The sequence below is a fragment of the Rhincodon typus genome, chromosome 13, assembly GCF_021869965.1.
Source record: "Rhincodon typus isolate 14 chromosome 13, sRhiTyp1.1, whole genome shotgun sequence".
Classification (NCBI taxonomy): domain Eukaryota; kingdom Metazoa; phylum Chordata; class Chondrichthyes; order Orectolobiformes; family Rhincodontidae; genus Rhincodon; species Rhincodon typus.
In genome coordinates, this window is record NC_063344.1 from 46,082,049 (window position 1) to 46,097,610 (window position 15,562).

Sequence of the window (15,562 nt, forward strand, 5' to 3'; positions counted from 1 at the left end):
GCCCTCCTCTGTGCCCAAGTCCATATCCTTCATACACATTAAAAACAGTGAACCTAATATCCACACCTGGTAGGCTCAAACGTGTAGTTTTCACTAATTGTAAAAAAAAACCACTACCACCCTCCCTTTCCGTCTCACAGCCAATTTGGTACCAAAAGCTAACCCTGTTTTCCCTCTTAATTCCCTGGTTTCTGAAGATCATGAATGAATATAGGTACAAGGCTACAGGTACAATCCATGCTCCAGATAACATTTACAACCTGAGAGGAAAATTTCAGCAGTTTATAAGGATATCAAGCTCATCAGATTAGATTAAATCAATTCCTTGCACGTTACTTATAATTATACACGGACGTGGGATGAGGTTTGTTGTTTTTTTCCCCATATATTCTGACAGCGACCCATGATTTCTAAATAAACAGCAATGGTTAGGACATTCCATACTCTTGAAGCGACCTGATAATTGCAGAGTTCTTAAATGCCAGCGTATTATAATGGCCTTTTGTTCCTGTGAAGCCTTACCCCTGAGCAAGGGTGTCACATATTTAAATACAACCGAATCCGGCCCATGCGTGCTCTGTTCAAGGATGCCGTATGTCCTGGAATAAGTATTTTTAAGCTTCAGGCTGCAGTAGCAACCCGCCGCCAAAGCTGATCCACGTGGAGGGACTGCGGACCCGTGAGACTGGAATTGCGGATTTGGGAGACTGCAAGAACGCGGTGCGGTCTAGATCTGAGATTCCGGGCAAGGAAGGGGGAGAAGAGTGTAAAGCTGCGGCTCTGGAGCAGAGAGGGGTGGGGAGGGGGGGAATGAGCTGGGTTAAGTGTGTGTCTCCCCGTTTTCTGCAGAGCAGGCAGCAGTAACCTGGTGAGTGGGAGCGGAGGCAGTAACAACCCGGAAAAGGCTGGGTGAAACCATAGCACTGTATTTACTGTGGAGGAGCCGCGGAAAATGGTTTCCCCTGTTGGGTAAATCGGGGAGCCGGAGGTACAGAGCGAGAACTGCCAGAGGATGATCATCACCAGCTCCGATACACCGTTTACTTTAGGTGGCGGTACAGTGGGAAGCGACCCGATACGTGATCCACTTGTTCTGGGTTCCAGTCTCAACTCAGAATTTGATGACTGAGGTGTTTATAACCTGACACAAACAGGTTGAATAGTATGATTTATTTTTTTAAAAACCGCGAATGCTGGAAACATCAAGTTTTCACAGACAGCAATGGAAGGTGGTAAGAGTGTGAGAGATTTCTGGTTGGCCATGGGACGGAGTGAAGGTTGGAGCATCTATTAATACTCTGCATAGCTCCAGATTACAGAATATATATCAGAATGCATGTTGCCACTACAACTTGCATTCTGTGTGAACTGTAATGCACCATTTCCTTTAATGACTGCTGTAGAACTAGTGTGAGCTTGCAGGGCACATGCTCTACCTGGTTGTCTGCACATGTTCCAGAAGGACTCTGAGACATGTGCCAGACCCTTTACTTGTTTAAGTCGTTGAATTTGAGGCATTTATCAGATCCAGCTAACAGCAGTAAGGACCAGTATCACAGCAGACTTGCCACAGGCACAGAATCACACACCTGGAAATTGGCACACAATAGTCTCGTGGGAAAAATGCTCAAGTCTGTAGTAAAAGATGTAGCTTTTCTGATGAAGGGTCTAGGCCCGAAACGTCAGCCTCTCTGCTCCTATGATGCTGCTTGGCCTGCTGTGTCCAGCCCTGCACCTTGTTGTCTCTTAAAAGATGTAGTAGCAGAGTACTTGGAAGATAATAACGGGATTGCACAGAGTCAGCATGGATTTACAAAGGGAAAGTCATGCATGACAAATTTGCAGACATTTTGAGGATGTAACAAGTAGAGTGGATAAGGGAGAACTGGTGAATGTGGTTTACGTAGATTTTCAGACTTTCAATAAGGTCCCACATAGGCTATCAGTATGTGAAACTAACCACATGGAATTGGAGATTGTGTACTGAAATGGAGTGAGAACTGGCTTTCTGAAAGGAAACTAAGATTAGGAATATTTCTCGAGTGGCAGCAGAGACTAGGAATCAGTGCTTGTACCCCAGCTATTCACAATCTATATTAATGATTTAGATAAAGAAATTATGTATTATATCTTCTAATTTTCAAATGATACAAAGCTGGATGAAAACATATGCCTTGAGCTACATGCAGAGAAGCCTCAGTGCTTTAAGTAAATGGGCAAATACATGGCAGATACAGTATAATAGGGATAAATGTAAGAATATCTGCTTGGTAACAAAAATGAGGAGGCGGATTATCTGAATGGAAATAGATTGGATTAGACAGGGTTGATGCAGGAAGAATGTTTCTGATGACCTCGGAGTTTAGAACCAGGGGTCACAATCTAAGGATAAGGGGAGGACCCTTTTTAGGACAGAGATGTGGAGAAATGTCCTCACCTAGGCAGAAGTGGACCTATGTAATTCTCTGCCACAGCAAAGCATTGAAGTCAAAACATTGAAGACTTTCAAGAAAATGTAGACATTGTTTTTATCCTACAGGATCAAAGGATATGGGAAGAAAATAGGAACAGGGCACAGAGTTGGATGATCAGCCATAATCCTGTTGAATGGCGGAATGGACTCAAAGAGCTGAGTAGCTTACTCCTGCTCCTATTTTCTATGTTTTAATTTTTCTAGGTATCTAAAAGGCAAGGTGTACACCAATTTCTACATAATGGTGTTCAATAACTTTTGTGACTGTAGTGAGTCTGGCATCCTGCCTAAGAGAGCCCATTCAATGAGAACATGCTTTGAACAAGCAACATAATCTAAAATGTGCTGTAGCGTGTGTGTATAGTTGTGGTAATGGGGACGTGTAGCCATATCAACTGAGAAATAGTTAGAAGGGCAAGTTTTTTGAACTGGAACGATGTGTAAAGTTCCACGAAGTCTGTATTGGGGTCACCCTCATTGCCTGTATTTGCAAATGACTTTAACTTGGTAACGGAAAGAAGAAACAACTGTTTACTGGCAACAAAACTGAGACATGGTAAATTGTTAAAGATTATTAGAGGACATAGATAAGCACATAGTTAAGACAAACAATTAGTGCATACATTTCAGTGTAGAAAATGTCAAATAGTGTATTTTGGAAGTAAGGATAAAATATGTGGGAAAGATTCTAAATGGATTAGAGTGATCTGAACATGTAATGCACATGTTATTAAAGGTAACAGTATAAGCAAAAGTCACAGAAGTTTGATTTCAAGGCACAGGCTCCCAAAACTAATGTACAAGTGCACACTTAGGTCACAATTGGAGTGTGATATACTTAGGCAATCCAAATTATTAGGATTATATAAAAGTAATAAAGCCAAAATGTAAATTTTCTATAAAGTTACTCGACTAAAGGGATCAAAGCTATGAAGAGATGCCTTGTTCTTTTGAGTTGTGGGCTGCAGACTTGACTGTCTCTGGTGTCCAATCTGATATCATCTATTAGGCTTTCATAGAGCATAGAACTTTACAGCACAGGACTGGGCCCTTTGGCTCATGATGTTGTGCTGAACATGACGCCAAATTAAACTAATCCCTTCCACCTGCCTTTGGCCCTCCATTCCTTGCATATTTGTGTGCTCATTTGAAAGTCCCTTAAACATCCCTATCATATCTGCCTCCACCACCACCCCAGCAGCACCAGACTCCTACCACTCTGTGTTTTAAAAAAAAACTTGACCCTTTGAACTTTCCCCCTCTCATCTTAAATTCATGCCCCTAGTATTAGACATTCCAACTCTGGGGGAGAAAGATTCTGACCATCATCATCTCTACTGAAATTTCTTACCACTGCAGGATCATGCTGGAATGCAAAAGCATCCTCTTTGTTCCTGTACCTCTAGCTGCCACCCTAAAATCCTTACCCTTTCATTCACCTTCACCTCAAACAAGCACAAGGAATTCAGGAACTTCTTTGCCACTGAAATTGAGACTGTTATGTTCATCTGCCTCTGCAGCATTTTTTCCCTTCATCCAACAAACCAAATTCTTGAAGCCTTAGCCCAGTCATAGCCCAGAACTCACTTTCTCTATAACTTCCTTCTATCTGTTCTCATTCTATCTTCTCCAAATTCATCTTATGCAGGTGACAAATCTATTGTTCCCTCTCAACTCCATCCCGACCAAACTATTGAACATAAAGTTTCTCATTTGGTTGCCCATTTTGGCTGATGGTATTAACAGTTATTTTTCTAAAGTACAATGCTCCTCCTCATAAAATCTGCTGCCACCAGCCAACCTCAAAATGTCCAGCATTGACTCCATCTGCCTTTATAAATTACTGCCTAGTAATTTACCTCCTTTGACTCTGCAATGTCCTGGAACATGCCAGTCTGTCCAACAACAACTAATTATCCTTGACCTACATGCGTGGAACCATTAACATGTCTGATCATGCCATTCTCTTGCATCATCCACCTGTTTGGAACTGCACCTGTCTGATTCCATCCTAATCTATCCAGTCATAGCCAGGGATTAACATTTAATTCTTTCTCCTCTCTCTCACCCTGTTGTCTTTGTCTTCCCCATGGATCTATCCTTAGCACCCTCGTATTTTTCATCTACATGCTGCCTCTTTACATTGTTTGAAAACTCAGCATCAGTTTCTACATGGAGGCTGACCACACCCCTCTGTACCTTGACTGGCTTTAGTACTAGCTAAGCAAAAATGTCCTGCAATGCAAAGTTGGGAAGACCAAAAGTGTTGTTTTCTACCCAACAAAAATTCTGTTGACTGTTTCCTTTTCCCCAGCAACTGTCTGAGGCTGAACCAGACCTTAGTGTCTTATTTGATCCCAAGATAAACTTCAAACCTGCTCCATCAACAGAATTGCTTCCACCTCCTAACATTGCATGCTTCTACTCATCTACTGAAACCTTTATTCATGCCTTTTATTTCATCCAGACTATTTGACTGCTGCATTGATCTTTGCATCTTTCATTATCATACCCTGAACTGGAGTTCTTCCAAACCTCTCCAACATTAGCACTGTAATGCAGTTGTAAAAGGTTTCATTTTTTGTACTGTCAAATTATTTGCAATTCTTCTGAGTATCCAATAAAATGAGAAACTGATATTTAGAATTATATGGGACATCCATTTGCATATTGATACGGTTGCCTATTTTACTTGACACGTTCAAGTACCATGTGTTGATGCAATAAGTCAGTTTTTGGTTGTGGAATCTACAGGTATGTGAAGATATTGACATTTAACTCATTGGTCTGTATTTTGAAATAATACTTTACATGTAGGAGATCACTTCCCAAATTGTTTCAAAAGTAGAGTTTATAGCCTGAATTTGCTCATGGTTCAAAGGTTCGCTGTCTTTTTAATTCTCCAGCCTCTTCTGTTTATCAGCACAATTCCAGTTATTAACTAGAAGTCCATGTTTGAGATGTTGAGTAACAATTAAATATGTGTGCTATAGTTGGGAATATTAAAGAAGTAAAACACCTTAACCTATTTTGATTGTTGCTTGAAATGTCTAACGTAAATAGTCTACACTTTCCCTGGATAATTTAAGAAATTGATTTAATAGTGAGACATTTTTCAATCAAGCAATAGTAAACCAACAATGACAAGTGATTCACTTATCTATAACTTTGTTTCCTAACTGAATTCTGTCTTCATTTAGGTGAAGTCTGCTTTCCACTTAGAGTGAGAGAAATGGATGTGAAAGGTGTGAAGGAAACCCTGTCTTGGCTGTATTACCAATACCTGCTTGTTACGTGCAGTTATGTGCTGGAGCCCTGGGAACAAACTGTTTTCAACTCTGTTTTGTTCATCATTGTGGCTATGGTTTTATATACAGCCTACGTCTTCATTCCAATTCACATTCGTCTGGCGTTGGAGTTCTTTTCTGGCCTAGGAGCAGGCCAACCTGAAAGCACAGTTGCCATCATGACTTAACCCACACTAATTTTAAACTTAAGACATTTTTAAATGAAAAAAATCTGTGAATCTAAGGACCCAGTGAAAACTTTGGCTTTTGAACTTACAGGTGTTTCTCCTATAACGCAATAGTTGCGTTCTTGTGTGACCTTGCGCTATAGAAAATCGCAATAGAAAATCACATTCTGGGAAATCACTATATCTGTACAGCAGAAAGTTTGCGTTATCCAAACAGCATCCACTATTCATCAATCACGTTACAGCCAATTCACGTTAACGAAACACGCATTATAGCAGAAATACCTGTGTACTTTGTGGCTGCACTCTTATTTCTTACGCACCTCAATCTTCTTGTGATTCAAATAATGTGGTAAATGGCATTATATATGAAAAAGAAAGCATGCAGTAGTTAAATTTAGGAATTCACCGACGTAAGCCAATAGAAATTTCACTTCAATGTGAAACTAACTATGATAACAGCAGCTGGAAGGAATAGATATGGGGGTCAAATATTTATTCATCCAATCGTGTATTTATCTAAATTCAATTCTGTCATAGTTCACATTCACAACCTTCTCTATTTTGTTTAATGTAGACCTTTTAATGCTAGTTTCATTCTAGAAATTTTTATGTAAAGAAAATTCAATTTTAAGGTGTATTTGCCTCAAAATCAGCAAATCGTAAAGAAGAAACAAATGTCAATTTATGTGACAAATCCAACACAAAAAGCTATAACATAAAAAGTGACATCTGGGTGCTATTGCAAAGTTCTGCTTGGTGTTAAATTTAAGGGCTGCTCTATAATGTTTATAGTTACTCTTAAGGAAGAGTTATTCATATTTATAATTGATGAAAGAACCATTTTCTTGCAATTGAATTGATCCAGTGCTAGGCTGTTTACAAAAAACTTCAAGCCATTTCAAAAAGTCTTTTTTTTTTTTGCAGCAATGCATGAAATGTGCTTTCACATATCATATTCAATAACACTATATTCGTGTTATAGTAAATGCCAATGATGCTATTGGACAAGGATGTTATAAATGGATACTTTGCTAATTAACCATGAAACAGTATGTCATGTACAAACTTCTATGCATCTAAAGTCTCTTTAAAGTATCATACTATTGTTTTTATGATTGGTAATAATTATCCGAATCAGATCCGGTGGAATATTTGTTACAAAGGCTATGTGCCTATTGTTCAGGAAAAGGCATTATAAAATGAACATTAACTTCTTGTCTATTCTGTTGTTCAGGAAAATCAATGGTTATACATGATTTTTCAATAAAGTTTGTTTAAAGTATCAACCTTCTAACGTCAACTTGGTTTGTGTCTAGGGTATTTTCTTTACTTACAGCTGTGAAACATTAAACAGAGGGTAAAATAGTTTTAATTTATGTCTGTTTTTAGAGGTCAGTTAAACTTCCAACCTAATTACACATAGAATCAGGGCACAAAAGAGGCCACTTATTCATGGTATTAGTGTCCTTTGAAAAATCTATCCAATTGGTTCCACTTTAGAGATATAGAGTAATACAAAACAGAAACAGAAGGGTCCAGACCCAAAACGTCAGCTTTCCTGCTCCTCTGATGCTGCTTGTGTTCATCCAGCTCTACACTTAGTTATCACAGAAACAGACCCTTCAGTCCAACTCATTCATGCCAAGTTTCCCAAACTAAACTAGTCCCATTTGCCTGTGTTTGGCCCACATTCCCTCTAAACCTTTCCTATTCATGTGACTGTCCAAATGTCTCTTAAATGTTGTAACTGTACCTGCATCTACCACTTCCTCTGGCAGCTCATTCCATACCCGCACCACCCTCTTTGTGGAAAAATTTGCCCCTCAGGTCCCTTTTTTAAGTTTTTCTTCTCTCACCTTAAAATTACACCGTCCTAGGTATCAGCTCCCCTACCATAAGGAACAGGCCTTTGCCATTCACCTTATCTATGTCCACCATTATTTTATAAATCTCTGAAGTCTCATTTCAACCTCCAATGCTCCAGTGAAAAAAATCCCAGCCTCTCCTTATAACTTAAACCCTCCAGTCCCAGTAACATCTTTAAAAATCTTTTCTACAAACTAGCAATCACCTTCCTTTAGCACGGGTGATCAAACTGTACACAGTTCTCCAAAGTGGCCTCACCAACGTCCTGCACAATCACAACATGACGTCCGAACTCCTATACGCAATGGTCTAAGCAATGAAGGCAAGCGTGCCAAACACCTTTACTATCTTGTCTACCTGTGATGTCACTTTCAAGGATCTATATACCTGAACGCTTGGGTGTCTCTGTTCAATAACACTCCCCAGGGTCCTACCATTAACTCTGTAAGTCCTGCCCTTGTTCATTTTACCAAAAATAACATCTCATTTCTTTTTCTTCCCATAGCTCATCAATATTTTTCTTTTTAAATATATACAATAACCGTACAGCTAACTGCAAAAATCTTAAAGCTTGTTGGGAAAAGGAGCTAATGTTGTACAAGCGTAAGAGCTATGGATGACATGATTACTGCTTAATGAGCCAGCCTGCACAGCAGTCTGGTGATAAGGACTTATTTTTCATGGAATTGTTGCTAATGTTCCTAAACAGAGGCCTGAAGGAGGAACAATGGAGCAGACAATCTCCTATGATCAATATGTAATTGAAAAGAGGAGGTTGCACATTAAGGATTTATAAAACAAAGAAGGAATGGCAAGAAGTAGCATAACCACAAAACATGTACAGACTTGTCAACCAAGGAGGGGAATGTATCAGCTCCACAAGGTGACATCTCATTGCAAATGAAGCATCTGCTACTTTGATAGATGCGAGTGCTTTGGAGTTGGGTAAATTTCAAGAGGTAAGTGGTGGAGGCCCTCTTGTAGTGCAGAGATAGTGTCCCTACCTCTGGGTCAAGAGGCTTGGTTCAAGGCCCACCTACTCCAGAGGTGTGTAATAACATTTCTGAACAGATTGATTGATTAGAAAGATCAGTTAAATTTTTAAAAAGTAAAGTAATTAAACTTAATTTGAGGGCTAATTTTCAAGCTAAATTAGTTCTTTAACCCATTAATTAAAAGCTGCTCTGTTTGATTGTGTGTAATTTTAGTTACATTTCTGAAACAGGAAACAATTGAGTCACTCTTAGATTAAGCTGGTTAACTGAACGTTTGGTTTGATCCAGTTCAGAAGCATTCTTTAGGGCCTATTAAAAGGTGGCAATCTCAGTGCTGCTTGGCTAAACAAGAGTGTTTTGGAGTTGGGTGGAAATAGGGAGTTATGTGAGACGGGGAGAAAGTGAAGCTGAAAGACTGAGTGTGGTGCTCAGTCTCAGTCCTGGAAGTTCAGAAATTGACACAGTCCCAATGGAAACAGCCAGTTAATAAGTGACACATGCAGAGTATTTTCTTATAATTTTTAAAGCATAATATAAAATAAAGGTTGGGATTTTTGATTGTAATAAAGGTTTTAAAAATGAAAGAAGGTCCCTAGCTTAATTAAATTCTCTTAAAGGGAGCAGGCAGGCTAGGGTGGCTGCAAGGAAGAGCAAGAGCGGGTACCCAAGGTGGCGGCGAGAGTAGGAACAGGCTGCAAGGTGGCGAAAGCAGGCAGCCTGAGGCAGCAGGAGGTGGTGGTCGAGCTCAGCATGGCTAGGAGCTTATGGACCCTGGTGTTGAACTGTTAACTGTTTCTTTGTTTCACTACTTTTTACTACAAAGGACTATAATGTTTAACTTTTAAACTTTGTTTCATTTATTTTTCTGCTTTGTACCAACATACTGTACCAAGGTGAAACCATAAAATGCCGGAGATCACAGTGGGTCAGGCAGGATCTATGGAGAGAAAGGAAGCTAACATTGAGTCTAGATGACTCTTCATGAGTTTCACTTAAATCTATGCCCTGTAGTAATTAACATTTCCGCCCTCTAACTATCCATGCCTCTCATAATTTTATACACTTCTATCAAGTTGCCCCCTCAACCCCCAACACTCTGGCAAAAACAATCCAAGTTTGTCCAACTTCACCTTATAGCTAATTCACTCCAATCCAGGCATCATCGTGTTAAATCAATTTTGCACCTCCTCCAAAGCCTCCACATCCTTCCTACAGTGCAGCGACCAGACCATCACACAGTACTCCAAATGTGGCCTGACGAAAGTCTTATACAGTTGCAACATGACTTGCCAACTCTTAGACTTAATGTGTCAATTGACAAAGATAAGCATGCCACATGCCTTCTTTATCCTCTCATCCACTTGTGTTGCCACTTTCAGGGATCTATGGACTTGGACCCGAAGATCCCTCTGTATTTCAATGCCCATAGGAGTCCAGCCATTTATAGTATACTTGCCTCTTTCATTTGATCTCCTGAAATGCATCACCTCACACTTCCCACAGACTAAGGGGTTGGCCATGGAAACCCGCATAGGCCCAAGCTGTGCCTGCCCCTTCGTAGGATACGTGGAACGGTCCCTATTCTGCAGCTACACTGACACTATCCCCCACCTCCTTCTCCACTGCATCGATGACTGTATCAGCGCTGCTCGTGCTCCCATGAGGAGCTTGAACAGTTCATCAACTTCACTAACACCTTTCACCCCAACCTCAAGTTCACCTGGACCATGTCTGATACCTCTCTCTCCTTCCTGGACCTCTCTGTCTCCATCTCTGGTGACCACCTCGAAACTGATATCTATTTCAAGCCCACCGACTCCCACAGCGAGCTGGACTACACCTGCTCTTACCCACCTTCCTGCAAGAATGCGATCCCTTTCTCCCAATTCCTCTGCCTCCACCACGTCTGCTTCCAAGATGAGGCATTCCACTCCCGAACATCCCAGATGTCCTCTTAGTTCAAGGACCGCAATTTCCCCTTTCAGTGGTCGAAAATGCTCTCGGCTACATCTCTTGCATTTCCTGCACCTCTGCCCTCACATCCCCCACCCGCAACAAAAACAAAGACCGAATCTCCCTTGTACTCACGTATCGCCCCACTAACCTCCAGATTCAATGTATTATTCTCCGCCACCTGCAATCTTACCCCACAACCAAGGATATATTTCCCTCCCCACCCTTATCTGCCTTCCGTAGGGAATGCTCTCTCCACAACTCCCTCGTCCGCTACACACTCCCCACTAGCCCACCCACGCCCGGCACCTTTCCCTGCAACTGCAGGAAGCCGCTACACCTGCCCCTACATCTCTCCCCTCGCCTCCATCCAAGGAACCAAAAAATACCTTTCACATCAGACAGATGTTCACTTGCACATCCACCAATGTGGTTTACTGCATCCACTACTCCCGATGTGGCCTCCTCTACATCGGTGAGACCAAGCGTAGGCTCGGAGACTGCTTTGTAGAGCACCTGTGCTCTGTTCACGACAAATGACAACATCTTCCAGTCGCGAACCACTTCAACTCCCCCTCCCACTCCCTGGATGACATGTCCATTCTGGGCCTCCTCCAGTGTCACAATGACGCCACCCAGAAACTGGAGGAGCAGTACCTCATATTCCGCAATGGGAGCCTACAACCCAGTAGTCTCAATGTGGACTTTACCAGTTTCAAAATCTCCCCATCCCCGGCCTCATCCCATGACCAACCCCCCCTATCATCCCCGCCTCCTTGACCTGACACAACCTGTCCATCTTCTTTCCCATCTATCCGCTCCTCCACCTCACTGACCAATCCCCTCCACTGCCTACATGCACTCACCTATCACCATCCCACCTACCTTCCCCAGCCCCACCCCTCCTCTCTCTGTTTATTTCAGAGCTCCCTTCCCCCTCCCCCATTTCTGAAGAAGAGTCCCGATCCGAAACATCAGCTTTCCTGCTCCTCTGATGCTGCCTGGCCTGCTGTATTCCTCCAGCTCCACACTGTGTTATATCTCACCTCACACTTGTCTGGTTTAAATTAATCCTAACCCATCTACCATTTCTCTGTGCACTTTCCAGGTTGATCGTATCCTGTTGCATCCTTTGATATCTTTCCTCACTATCCACAACTCCAATAATTTTCATGTCATCTGTAAACTTATTAATCAGACCACCGACATTTGATCCAAATCATTTGTGTAGATTAAAAACAACAATAGTCCCAGCACTGATCCTTGTTGAACACTGACTGCCAATCAGATAAATACCCTTCCACAACTATCCTCTGTCTTCTATGGCCAAGAAATTTTGCATCCAACTTTCCAACTCACCATGGATTCCATGCAATTTGATCTTCTGTACCAACCTACCATGAACCTTGTCATCGATCATACTCATCGATCATCTCCTCACTTCCTCAAAGAGCTTTGTGAGACAAGACCTCCCACACATAATGCTCTCCTAATAAGTCCTTCTTCTTTAAATGCAAATAAATCCTGTCCGTACTCTGATGTAAAGCTCACTGGCCTATAATTTCCTAAGATTATCCCCAAAACCCTCCTTGAACAAAGGGACATTGTTGGTATTCTCCACTCTTCTGGCACCTCACCTGTAGCTAAAAAGGATACAAAGATCTCTGTCAAGGACTCCAAAAAGTCCTCCTTTGGTATCCTGGGATAGATCCCATCAAGCTTTTGGGGCTTATTTATCTTAATGGTTTTCAAGACACTCGACATGCCATCCTCCTTAATATCAACATGCCTTAGAGTATCAACAAACTCCTCTCTCGACTTACCATCATTCATGCCTTTGTCGTTGGTGAATAACAATGCGACATACTCATTAAGGATATCTCCCACTTCCCCTGGCTCCACACATAAATTCCCTCCTTTGTACTTGAGGGGACCTACCTTTTCCCTAGTTACCCTCTTGCTCCATAAAATGTCTTGGGATTCTCCTCAATCCTACTTGCCAAGGACATTTCATGGCCCATCTAGCCTTCCTAATTTCTTGTTTAAGTTCTCTTCTGCTTCCTATATACTGTTCAAGGGCCTTGCTTGATTTCTATTTCCCAAACCTTACATATGCTTCCTTTTCCTTTTTATCTACATTTACAACATCTCTCATCTCCCAAGGCTCCCGAGACTTGCCATCCCTATCTTTCCTCCTCACAGGAACAAGCTGGTCGTGAACTGTGGTCAACTGGCTTTTAAAAGATTCCCGTATGTCATATGTTGATTTATCTTCAAACAGCTGTCCCCAATCCGTTTTTATCCAGTTCCTGCCTAATACTGCTATAATTCGTTTTCTCTGAATTTAGCACTTTTGCCTGAGGACCAGTCTATATCCTTTTTCACAACTATCTTAAAACTAACAGAATTAAGATCACTGTTCCCAAAATGGTTGCCCACTGAAATTTCAATCACCTGGCCAGGCTTATTCCCAATACAACGTCTAATAAGGTCTCTTCACTAATTGGACTATCTACATGTTTTTTCAAGAATTTCGCCTGGACATTGACTCTGGACCTACTAAAGTTTCATGGCATCAGGTTAAACAGGGGCAAGGAAATGTCCTGCCAATTACCACCATCTCGCTCAGATGATAAATTGTGCTCCTTTGTGTTGAAAAATACTTGGAGAGAGCACTGAGGGTGACAAGGGTACAGAAAGTACTCTGGGTGGAGGATTTCAATGCCCACCACCAAGAGTGGCTCAGAAAGTAAGAAACTTAATTGAGAGAGAAGTCATGACAGGAAACCTCAGACCTTTGATGTGCTCCTCTTGTGCAATGTGGGAAATAAGGGACAATTCCAGTGTCCCTAATGACTACATGTGCAGGAAGTATGTCCAGTTGCAGCAACTGGCTAACTACTTTTCAAATCTGGAATTGTGGGTCGACTCACTGTGGAGCATCTGCGATGCTCAGAATATCATAGACAACATGTTTAGTGAGGTGGTCACACTGCAGGTGAGGATTACGCAGGCAGAAAGGGAATGGGTACCATCAGACAAAGTAAAATACTCAGGAAGGTAGTGCAGGTGCCCCGTGTGGTCGTTCCCTCTCAAACAGATATCCCACTTTGTATACGGTTGAGGGATGGCTTCTTGGGAAAGCAGAATCAGCCAAGTTCATGGCACTATGGGGTGGCTCAGCTGCACAGAAGGGGAGGAAAATGATTGACAGGACTATAATGACGGTGGATTCAATAATAAGGGGTACAGGTAGGTGCTTGTGTAGCTGTAGACGTGAATGCAGGATGGTATATTGCCTCCCTAGTGCCAAGATCAGGGGTGTCACGGAGCAGCTGCAGGATGTTCTGGAGTGGGAGGGTGAACAGCCTGTGGTTGTGGTACACAGAGGTACCAACGACATAGAAACAAAGGATGAGAACCTGAAAGTTGAAAATAGGAAGTTAGAAGATAAATGAAAATGCAAGACTTCAACTCCCTTTGCCATGTACCAATGAAGTAGGAATAAATGTTAGATCAGATGAATGTGTATTTGGAGGAAAGAGTTTAGATTCTTGAGGCATTAGGACCGTTTCTGGGGAAGTTGGACCTGTACAAGCCTGATGGGTTGTGCCTGAGCAGAGGTGGGACAAATACCCTCAAAGGGCCTTTTGCTAGTTCGCTAGAGAGCCAATAGTGTGGCAGGGGAATAGGATCCAAAGTGTAGGTTTAGATCAGTCAGATTCAGATCAGGAAATGGTAAGTAGAACATTATTTAGTGATGTAGTCAGTAACCCAGAAAGACAAAAGAAACAAGAATTAAAAAGCATCAAGCAAAGGAAATTGACAGGGTTGAGCTGTTTATACTTCAATGCAAGGAATATTACAAACAAGGCAGATGAACTAAGGGCATAGAGAGACACATGGCAACATGTTGTTGTGGCTTTAACAGAAACCTACCGAAAGGAGAGACAAAATTGGCAGCTCAGTATGCTTGGATATAGAGTTTTCAGGCAGGATAGACTGGTGACAAAAGAGGAGGTAGGGTAGCAGTATTGGTTAAGGAATCAATTACAGTTGTGAGAGGGGATGACATATTAATCGAGTTAACAAATGAGGCTTTATGGATTGAACTTAGTAATTAAAAAAAGAGGCAGTCACACCACTAGGAGAATACTACAGACCCCCAAATAGTAGTAGATAGAAGAAAATGTATGTAACACAAATTTCTGCCTGTAGGAATAAGAGGGCAAGAAGAGTAGGAGACTTTAACTATCCCAATATCAAACAGTATATGGGGCATTGAGGGTGAAACAATTCTGAAAAATTCATGTTCTGTGTTCAAGAAATTATTTTTAAACTGTACATGACAAGCCCAACAAGAGGAGATGCAATTCTGGATTTAGTTTTGGGAAATAAAGATGGGCAAATGGGTGAAATGACAATAGGTGATTATATTGGGGATAGTGACCACAATTCAGTTAGCTTGGCTATTATTACGGAAAGGGACAGTAAAATCTTTAACTGGGGAAAGCAAGTTTTACGAAACTGAAGTGACTTGACTAAGGTGGATTGGACAAGACTGCTAAAGGAAAAAGCAGTGGTAAACCAGTAGGAGGCAGTAAAAAGTGAGATCCTTAGGACACAAAGTAGTCATGTCCCCTCCAAACATAAGCATGGTGCTGCCAAATCAAGGCCCCTGTGGGTTGTCTCAAAATATGGGAACGATGAAAAAGAACACTAATGATAGTCGCAAAAAACTCAACACTACAGATAGTCTAGATGAGTATACAAAGTACAGGAATCAAGGTTAAAAAA

The 15,562-nt window shown here is 41.5% G+C and overlaps 1 protein-coding gene across 5 annotated transcripts in view; it reads left to right on the forward strand.

The window, feature by feature from the left end:
• sptssb (serine palmitoyltransferase, small subunit B) overlaps positions 1-7,237 on the forward strand; it is a 29,045-nt gene extending 21,808 nt beyond the window's left edge. The window contains exons 1-2 of one of the 5 annotated variants that reach the window (XM_020510176.2): positions 592-720; positions 5,674-7,237. In XM_020510176.2, the coding sequence (XP_020365765.1) occupies positions 5,706-5,948 (243 nt within the window). In that variant the 5' untranslated portion in view covers positions 592-720; positions 5,674-5,705 and the 3' untranslated portion in view covers positions 5,949-7,237. The other 4 variants (XM_048604434.1, XM_048604435.1, XM_048604433.1 and 1 more) reach the window with 4 other exon arrangements.
• The last annotated feature ends 8,325 nt before the right edge of the window (positions 7,238-15,562 follow it).